The 11,093-nt window shown below is 35.7% G+C and overlaps 1 protein-coding gene across 1 annotated transcript in view; it reads left to right on the top strand.

The window, feature by feature from the left end:
• The window catches only part of xrcc4 (X-ray repair complementing defective repair in Chinese hamster cells 4), a 457,198-nt gene that overhangs the window by 56,313 nt on the left and 389,792 nt on the right, over positions 1–11,093 (top strand). The window contains exon 3 of the mRNA XM_051929627.1: positions 837–1,027. Within this exon, the coding sequence (XP_051785587.1) occupies positions 837–1,027 (191 nt within the window). The remainder of the gene's footprint in view (positions 1–836; positions 1,028–11,093) is intronic.

Here is an 11,093-nt window from a genome sequence, read left to right as displayed (position 1 = left end):
CACTGAATGGATGAACGTGTGTCTACCCGGCGCCGAGAGACGTATCTAAGCCGTTGAACTCCATTCATGATAGAGACCGGGGCTTGCAATTGTTCCCCACGAACGAGGAATACCCAATAAGTGCGGGTCATACGCTCGCACTGATTAAGTCCCTGTCCTTTGTACACACCCCCCATCTCTACTACCATGGTCGGGTGACTTAGTGGATTATATATAGAAAAGCAGCCGGAACCGCAAAGAACAATGGTAAGTCAACGTGGCTCAGAGGTGCATGTGGACTGTAGCAGAGCCGAAAGCGACTGAGGCGGTGTTTGGAAAATGAACAGTCAACGTGACTCACAGGTGCATGTGGACTGTACACAGACGAAAGCGACTCAGGTGAGGAGTTGGGGGTGGGCACATGAGCAGGCAGTGCATACTGAACGATGACTAGGAGATGACTAAGAAATCAGCAGACTAGAATGGCAGGGGGGCCGGGGTGGAATGGACGTCCTTCCCCTCTCTCTCCGTTCCGCCCTTCGCGCCCGAGCGCCATCCAGCCCTGTCCCTCGCTCTGGGAGGTGGAGGCGTGATGGCGGTCCTCCAGTGTTGAGTCACGGACAATTGTGTGTTGCCCTCTCCAGAGTTCCATCTTTTCATTCACCTACAGTCGTATCCTCAAACCCACCCCATTTGGACAACTTGTGTCTTTCAGGAAGTGTTCACCCATCAATACATAATTATGCAGCGTATGCTACGCCGCGGATTGGCTAGTCTTTAATATTATTTAATTAATATTTAATATTTTAATTTTATTAAGGTTGGTCTAATTTTTTAACATTTGTTTTCATCTTTAGTATGCAAAGACTTGATCTTCCAAGAAGTCAGAGACATGGAAATGAAAATGGAACAATACATACAAGAACTTACTGAAGCTCTGACTACTGATCTAAGACAGTCAGGGAAATACAGTTTCGATCTGTCTTGCAATATGGAAGATGAATCCATGATTGTTTTTTCTTATGAAAAAGTGCTGAAAGATGTCTCGGTAAGTCTCATTTTATCAGTATTTTCAGTTTTGGCTATAATATACTTAACTGTAAAATTTTATTTTCTTCTATCTGAGATAGATAGATCATTATTTGTCCCCAGGAAATTTCTGCTTTTGGGTCAAATAATGATCTATCTGTCTCTCTGGGTGAAGAAGTGCGATTATTAATTAATACATAATTATCTAAGAAGTCAACAACCTTCAAAATTGCCGATCGCGTTGCTCCAAAACTGGTCAGTTAAAATAAAATCCATCTATTTATCTCTGTATTCACTTTAAAATGCCTCTTAGTACAGCTCAAGAGCGATGGTGCAGGAGCCTACCCTTACAGCATTGCAAGCAGGGCAGCAACCAGTCCCAAATGTGATGCCTGTCAATGTACACACACACACACACACACACACATTGAGCAAGGGTAGAATTTTCGATTAATGTAATCTATACACCTGCGTCACATGATGTCATGTCATTTTCTAACCCAGTGTTAGTCCAGACCAGGGTCACACACCAGGCCAGAGCCTATCCCAGCTAGCATTGTTCACAAGAAAGGAGCAAACCCTGGACAGGTTGGCAGTCCATCACAGGGATAACACACTCACACACAAACACACTCCAACCACACACCAGGGCCAAATTGGCGTTACCAGTTCACCTAATGTGAATTTCCCCTTGGGATTAATAAAGTATCCATCCATCCATCCATCCATCCATCCATCCATCCATCCTGCATGTCTTTTGTCTGTGGGAGGAAACCAAAGCACACACAGGGAAAACATGCAAACTCTACGCAGGAAGGACCCAGGATGTCAAACCTGGTCATCTTACAAGGCAGCAGTGCTACCATTATGCCACTGTGCTGTCCTGTGTCACATGATGTGACAGCAAAATTCTATATTGTTCAGAAAAATTTGCAAAGACAAGGAGACAATGACAAATTTATTTCTTATACACACCTAATACTGCAAGTTAAAGTAATTTATTACTCTACAGTTCATCCTCAACTTAACATTCTGAGTCATCTGATTTTAATCACCTTACTGTCCCCAGTTTATGTCCCCCTTCATGTTTTTGTATTATTTTATTAAAAGTAAGGGCTCTTGTTAAGATGTAATTGTCTCCTATACAAAAAACAATATTTTTAAAGTAACAGTATATGTTGTTTACATAGTATAATAACTTTAATTGCTAAAAATAAAATATAACATTAATGTAAATCATTATTTTCATATCATTTATGTTTATAGAGTGTGTTTACTATCCACAAAAAATTAACCTTGACTTTGAGTCTAAATTGATTGTGTAGCATATATGACATGTAGATCAGTTTGCTTTGTTTCAAAAGATTTATGATGCTATATTGTATTTAAAATAAATAAAAATGCCCAGTAACTTAAATTCTAACACAAAGTTAAAGTGTACAAATAAAATAAGTAACACATTAAATGCTATCAATATTGAAAGTAAAATAAATAAATTGTTATAACATGTAGCTAATCGTAATTTATTATTTCACAGGAGTAACAGAAACCTAAAATAAATAACAAACATGGGGATGAGTAGAACAGAAAGGGATACACATTTAAGAGAAAGGACAGACAGAACCAAAAAGAAAGTGGGCTGCTGTTTATGTCAAACAGAATTTAAATGCAAGGCTTCTTTAGTTGGACAATGTGAGGATATGTGGCCACACCTGGAAAGCATTAGGGAAGGAGGCCTTATTGTAGGAGTGTGTTATGGACTGCACAGTGCAGACAGGAATTTAATTTAATAATATTATAAATGCAAGTTTACGGGGGGGGGGGTTCTAATCGTGAATATTAACTGGGCTAACACTACAAATAGCACAGGGCAGGAGTAGGAGTTTTTAGACATAATTGGTGCCTGTTTTATAACTTACTAGTAAGGAGGGAACCTTTCTCATTTAATATTTTGTAATAATCAGGATAGAATTGAGTGTATAGAGGTGATTGAGCCACTATGGTCAAGGGACCATAATATCATACACTTTTCTGTGTTTTGGATGCGGATAAACAGATGTTGCAAAGTGTAAAAGGAATAAATTGGAATAAGCTTTCTAGGGTGTGAAGACAGTGGGCAAAGAGCAGTGGAACAACTTTAAAACATTTTACTTATGATGCAGGACAAGTTCATCGCAAAATTTGGAATTAGAGAATAGCAAATATTATCGTCTTTTACAAAACAATCTCTATGTAAGGTGGTCTGGGTGACTGAGGCCTTTCTGTCAGCTGCAGAGGTGAGTGCTTTGACACAGCCTGCTCAATGTCTTCACTGGGTCCCCCTGTGCGCTATTTCAGATGGGCTCAATGTTTTTGACTGGAATAAGCTGGCTATCTATGAGAGCTCTCTGACAAATCTTGGAAGTATTATGGAGTAAATTCTGCTACTCCAGCTTTGACAAGATGTTGATGCGTGAAAAAAAGACTAAGCACTATAAAGCCTCATACAGAATGTGGATGTAATCTGCCATTGTGAGCATTTTTTTTTGATGGTGCAGGGCATGTTGAAAGGATGCATTACCTGTAAGTTATGCTGTAGTACAGTTTCTTGCTCACGCTATAATCCTAGCATAACAGTAGGGTTCTTTAGAATCATCAGTATCAGTACACAAAAAGCTGCAACCCTCCTTGGAGATATAAGAAAGGAATCTTGACAGTTAAGAAAATGCAAATGTATTAACCTTGTTTCTGAGCTGCTAAACTTAAAGGAGAATGTCCATTAGTGGCCAAGGGAGACTTTGACTTCAGGTTTTCCTTCCTATCTAGCTCACTTAACTCTGATCTTGATGACATCTCTGGCTCAAGGGTGGAAAATGGGATATAGTCGTTGCCAAAAGAAGGATATGTCAGAAAAATGTTAAGAACACTTAATTTACTTATTAAATATATTGTACATATTTTACAAAATGTTAGTAGAACTACTCCATATAGAAAAACAATTAAACTGACTTCAAAGTTGACATCAGAGACAGACAATGAAATCTTTGTTTAACTGGGCAAGGTAAAGTGCTGTCCCAGTACTCACGTCACCATCTTATTACAACATATAATACTGTATGAAGAGAAGTCATATGGATCTTAGTAATAATACAAAAATACTCCTGTACATACATTTATCAGTGAAGACTGGTTCTTGAATATCAATGACTATTTAATTTAACTAATGGGGGTGGTGTCTGATTTTGGAAAGGCCTCAAGTAAGATGCAAAGCCTGCTGTGTTAGCTCATGTTCACACATCCCACTGGAAATGACCACTGCTATCTTGTTTTTGGACATTGCCAATAAAACCAATTGTATATATTGTAAAAGTTGTTCAATAAAAAACAATAAGCTAAATGGTAGTTAAATGTGTATTGAGTTAAGAGTAGGAGCATTTGAATCACCTTGGAAAGGACACATCTCCATATTACCTAAGTGAGGACAGTAAGAAAAGTAAATGCAATTAGTTACTTTATACCACACCTCCCACCATTTAAACTGGGTTGGTTTAATAATATTAATTATTATGGAAAAGATGATGATGATGATTATAACTAAGAATATTACATATAATAATCTGTGGTGAGTTGGCACCTTGCTCGGGGTTTGTTCTTGCCTTGCACCCTGTGCTGGCTGGGATTCACTCCAGCAGACCCCCATGACCCTGTGATTAGGATATAGCGGGTTGGAAAATGACTGACTGACTGATATATATAATAATATTATGGGAAGGAACTTTTTAATATCAAAATCTGAGCTGGGTTTTATACGACAGGACCCTAGAAAAGGGCATTTGTGACTGCTATTTTTAATTGAAACTGGTGTCTATTCAGTAGGATTAAATGTATTCCCCATTAGACACATCCGGCAACCAACAGCTGTATTAAATGTATTATTATTGCAAATGAAAGTCTCACTACATTAACAAAATAAGTAATTTTAAATGTTTCCTTTTCAGGTTACAAATGTACACTTTTGATTATAGAAGTACCTGACTCAAGTTACAAAATCTCCCTAAAAGTTACAAAAATACCCTATTTTTCTATATTACAAAATATCCCTATAAGTTACAAATGATCCAAATGAGTTACAAATGGTCCCTGTTTAAGTTACAAAATGTCCTATCTATCTATCTATCTATCTATCTATCTATCTATCTATCTATCTATCTATCTATCTATCTATCTATCTATCTATCTATCTATCTATCTATCTATCTATCTATCATCTTTTCACATGTGGGTAAGAAAAAGCAAAATCGCATGTGAATTTACTGTTTGTTGAGGAAGGATGAAAAATAGTTGCACTAAAACTGGTAATCATTTGAATCACCACCCCCAACCCCCGCCCCCCGGAAGATCCTGTCAAACAGATATTTTTACTGTCAGAATTGGTAAATGATTTTTATTGATATATAATAAAAAAAAAAAATTATTCAAACGTTTATGGAACTGTTTTCATTCTTCTAAAATGCCTTAGAGAAAAAGTTCTTGGTTTTGTAAACTTATTTTTTTAAATATAACTTTGTAGTGTTTGAATAATGATGTGTTGTCTGTGATAGAAACTGTTATGCTATTTAATTGTATGAAGAATTGCTGTGGGGCAATACTGAAACTCACATGTTCAGAACATTTTGTTTTGACATTTTACAGTTTTGTTAAAGAATTATGTTTTTTAATTGTTAAAAGTAAACACGCCCCTAAAAATTAGGCAATACTAGGTGGAATACTTCTTCTACCGGCAGCTTACACATTTTGACCAGTAATGTAGTGACTAAATAATAATATTAATAACTTTATTTATATTGTACGCTATCATACATTTACATACAACTCAAGGTGCTTTCCATAGATTAATCAACAAAACAATAAAGATGTACCATAGTTACTTGGATATTATAATTAACTACTATTATGACTGTTTCTAATAAATGTAAGTAAAGTTAACGGAAAATCAACCTTGGCATTGTTAAACAAAATTTAAACACCAAAATGTAAAACAAACATTCACTCTTATCAGAAACGGGTTCATGTTGTTTTCTAATTAAAAGCCTTGTACATAAAGATGGAAAGAGAACAACCAGATATAATTTACATATAAATAAAAATAAACATATATACAGTATATATTTACATTTGACTTGGACATGTGAACATAACAACAGATTAGTATTGGCGGTTAGATGTTATTAAAATTTAATGAAACGATACAAAAACAAATCAAACAGTCCATAGCAGTTTCAGTTGATTTAGTATGTAAATGGAGTTCTTGATTCAAATCAAATACTTAAGTCTGATGGTAATCAGTTTCTGCTTTGTATTAGTCAGAATGACCTAGGCCAGCTGGTTGCCCACCCTCCACTGGGCATAGCTGATACAGTTAGTAGGCCTTGTTTTCTCCACTACCCCAGGTGACTGCAGAATAGGGCACTTTAAGCAGGTGTGGATGGTGCTATGCGCAATGCACACAGATTGGGAGACTAAAAACATAAACAAAGCAATGGATTAATGGCAGGTATATATTTATTCGTGAAAGAGCTAAATTAATCCTCAGATCACTATGTAATGTTTTAATTACTGGAAGGCCAGATTAAAAAATAGGTTTGGAAGAAAAGGCTATTCTCCCATTCATCATTGTGCCCACATAAAATGATTTAGGGTCATGCAGTTGTGTGTGGTCATTCATTGTGCTAACTATAAAAACAGTACAGTAATTTTTCTGATAGAGAGATAGAATGAACGATTGAATAAAACGAACAAACTTTATTTGTCCCCAGGGGGAAATTAGCGACACATGTTATGTGATGGTGACACTATAGGCTACCTTACAACAAGTATAGAACATAAAATGATTTATTTTCATTGTTTTTAATTTATATAGAAACCTGCTGTCATTAAGGCTGGTGCAATTGTTACTACCTTTGTCATAAAATGGAACATCATAAAGGGTGGAAGCTTTAAGTAAGGTTAGGGTCATGGAACACACCATCCCATCATCCTACAGTTTTAGATTTTAATATGTATGATATCGAATATGATACTGTAGGATGCCAGAAAGTGAAAAGGCAGTTATTTGGTCTGATTTGACTAAACTCTTTCTTTGACGTTGCTTATTCTAAAGTGCTGTGCATTCCTGGAGGTTTATTTTCTCCATGTTTGCTGTTTACTTTTTGTGTTTCTTTCTTTTTTAACATATCACACTGTGAGTTTTGTCATGTGGGTCCTTTGTTAGACCCCAATTAAAGTCATGCTAACTAATGTTTATGGATCTCTTTAAAATTTACTGTATTTTTACTGATGTGTATATGTGCAAAATTTGATCAGTTTTATACTTTTTCACTGCTTTAACTTTAGATATGTATAAATGCTCTGAGCTTATTCTCTGTGAAAATGCCTTTTAAGAATGAACTGAATTGAACTTAACCTTTAAAAAGTAAATGTAAGGCTATAAAACATCTGCAGTGTGCCTGGCTCATTAATTTTTACCATTATTATTGGGTAAGGAATGTTGGTGATGGTTTCACGCTTATTTTTTGTCTTTGTGGAACGTGTAACCGTACAGTTTGGGTGAAAACATCCATGACACAATTTTGCATTGTATTTGGGAAGTAGGAAAGACAAATCTCTTCTACTGGGAAAATAGCGCAAACATTTGTTTACATTTCTTTGAATCTGAAAGACATAAAAAAGAACTCGGCTTATTATAGACATCTGCAAGTTTTAGCTGTCAAGTTCAATTAGTCATTAACTATACAGTAACATTGTCACATTACTCATTTACTTATTTTAAGAAATAGTTTATGGGGTTTATGGTTACTTTATCTTGGTTATTGTTAACTCAATGTATTTGATGAGTTGCAAAAATAAGTTCATCTGTAAATGTAAAAATACTTCAGTACAGTATTTCTATTATACTTCTATATAATTCAGTATATAGACTTGGTTGTTTTTTTTCTGGGCAAAATTATGGTAGCAGTGAGGTCAGTTTGCAGGCCAGATCAAATCTCCAGCAATAAATATTTGCCCAATGATGAGCTTCTAGTGGTCACATACCTGGTACAGTCAAACATATCTGGTTTTTGCACAGTTTACATGCAGAAGATACTGGTGACTATGCGAATAGACCTGGAATTTTAATAGTATTATCCAGGGATTGGTATAACCCAAAGCAGACATGTGAATCAACCAAAAATGGCTGAAAAAGAAGATGATTTGTGTGTTGGAATTGCAAAGTTAGAGTTCTGACCTTAACCGTTTGAGATGTGTGTGGCATGACATGAAGTGGACTGTGGAATCAAGACAACACAGAAACTGATTAACTGATGCTTATTTATAGAGAGGAATTGACCAAAATTAATCCTTGATGTTTGCACAAGTCTTATAAGCAGCTATAGGAAATATTTGGTGGAGGTTGTTACTGCTAAAGGAGGATCTACAAACTGTTAAAATCAAGGGTTCAGTTACTTTTCCCAGCCTGTAATTACTCAGTGTGCTAAATAAAGTCATGAAAAGTGCAACTGTTTGTGTGTTATTAGTTTTGTCAGATTGTGCTTGTCTATAACTGTGACTTAGTTGAAGACCAGACCAAGTAATGGTTAGTAATAAATGCAGAAATCCAGGTAACTCCAAAGGGATCATACTTGTTTCTTGCAACTGTATGCAAGAAAACCTGTATGTAAACATAACAAAAATCAGATTTTCATTACCATTTATAGTGACACACTACTTTTTATGTACTGTATGTATGCTGCACACTGCTTTTGTTTCACAATATGGAATATATATTTTTGACTTACATTCAAAACTGAACCAGTGGATTACATAGTAGGATGCACAATGACAAATGTTCTATAAATTGCCATGCCAGTGTAAGTGGTACACTACCAGTGGGCAATATTATGGGATATAGGAAGTTCTCTTTCTTTTTTTTAACATTTTATTGATTTTATTAAAATCAAATAACATTTCATATAAGCAAGTCAAGTTTAATAAAACTAGGTTCGAAACAAATCTTTGGAAGGTTTTTAAATAGAAAAAGCATGAAGACAGGATGTGTGCAATATTTATTCACAATGCTAGGAGAATATAGTCCCACTGAGGTATGTGGAACCATGGAACTGTGCTGGAAACTGACTCTTTTATTAAAAAAAAAAAAATGGAAATCTCAGGAGTACATGAACATTATAGGCAGTACACCGAGCGCAAACCTTGTATTCCTTAAGCATAAAGGGTGCTACATTTAAATCCAGACATTATGTGACATGGCTAGAAGTAGTTCCTGGAAGTGGTATAAAGCTGCATTACACCCATAGGACATTTGAGCTTGAAGTCAGATGTGGACAGAGTGGTGGGTCGATGGCTGACAGAAGGATGAGGGGCTGGAGAAAAGAAAAGAAGGCTTAAAGCTTTATCGGAAAAAAAAGTTTAATTGTATTTTTCAGTGGGTGAATGAACCAACCAAGCCACCAGACAAACATGGGTAAGAAACTGGTTTTGTGACAGCTCAGCTCTTTTTGGTTTGTTTATTTCTTTGTTTGATACTTTGTTTTTATCCCCTTCTCTGTATCTATCTATCTATTTATTATTATGTTACTAAACTATCCTTTTTTATAACTTTGCTCCCCTTTGTATCCATTCTAAATTTAGGAATAACTTAAGTACATCCCCATTATTCCACTTCATTTGTTATATAATAAAAGGCCAGTCAGTTTAGTGAAGGCATAATCTTGAGTCTTTGTCTGAAGTTCAGTGGGATAAGATGGCAGTGTAATTAGGGAACAGTGAGGCAGCATGCACTTTTATAGTGGACTATTGGGTTAGAAACTGATTCCTACTGTAAATGTTTCCTTTGATCTTACATTTGCATAGGTAATCATCCATCCTGAAACGTCTAAATTCCATCAGGGAAAGATCATGAATTTAGCGTCAAGTCTATTGCTATGTTGTTAAATATCATAAACAAAATTATATATACAATTTCCTTTGGAAAAAATGACAAGTAAAGCAACTTAAAACTTAAAACAGTACTAATTTTAATTATATATAATATCAGAAGCTTTTTAAGTTATCTAGCACTGCATCTGCTACATTTTATCCCCTGTAAAGTATAAAGTATTTTAATTATTAAAATGTATATGATATGATGATGATGATGATTAATATTATAAACTGATTTGTATATCAAATAGAAGTAACGAGACCCAAGATCAGCAAATACCATTTGAAAAGGCAAGATAGCTATTTTTCATTGATTGCTAATGTGCAGTACATGAACAGAAGATGACTGTTTTCCAGAATCTTTACAATATGTCTGCTATTGTGGGTACCTGAGTATTAGGTGATCTCTTAATAATGTATTTAGTTGCTTGATGTACAGATTCACTGCTGTATAGTTTCTGTACTTGTGTAACTATGGTCAGATGTATGCTTGATTTTTTTTTTTTTTTTTTAACACCTTAATCCTTGGGCTAATGTCTAAGTTAGCACAAATGACTTTTTGTAGTAATACAGTGGGTTACTGTAATATTGATTAATTTTGTGACAGGAAGCTGATTAATCAAAGAGTTGAAACAATGGAAGAAATAGGTGGCAGACTTGCCATTTTCCGTACATTTTTAAGCGGCCTCACGAAAATGATTATGTGGGTTTGTATCCACTAGAGGGCTGTCTGACACATAGGGAGGTGGTCAGGGTTAACCCGCAGTGTGGATGGAAAGCCATTGGATGGTTTTTACCTCAAAAGTACTCAGTGGGCATGAGACTGTCTGTAAAATCCTGATGGGCAAACACAAGGCAAGTAAACTTTCTCCAGACCATTTGGTATTAGCAGAGGGGCCTCTGTTTGGAACAAGTGGAATCCTATTATGAATTGGTGAGGTTGGAGAGCACTTGTCTTAATATTTCACTGGCCTTTTACTTGTGCTTCAGAACTTAGGGATGCATAGATATCTGGAGCCAGCGGGAGAAGATCTGTAGGCAAGGCTGCTGGAGACTCTGGGTAATTTCTGACCTGACAATTGCTTAGAAAATAATTCTGAAATACTATTTTAAAGCTTCAAAGCTTTTAA

Source organism: Erpetoichthys calabaricus, chromosome 7, assembly GCF_900747795.2.
Source record: "Erpetoichthys calabaricus chromosome 7, fErpCal1.3, whole genome shotgun sequence".
Classification (NCBI taxonomy): Eukaryota; Metazoa; Chordata; class Cladistia; order Polypteriformes; family Polypteridae; genus Erpetoichthys; species Erpetoichthys calabaricus.
The sequence above is the reverse complement of the archived record's forward strand: the minus strand, read 5'-3'. Positions and strand labels throughout refer to the sequence as shown.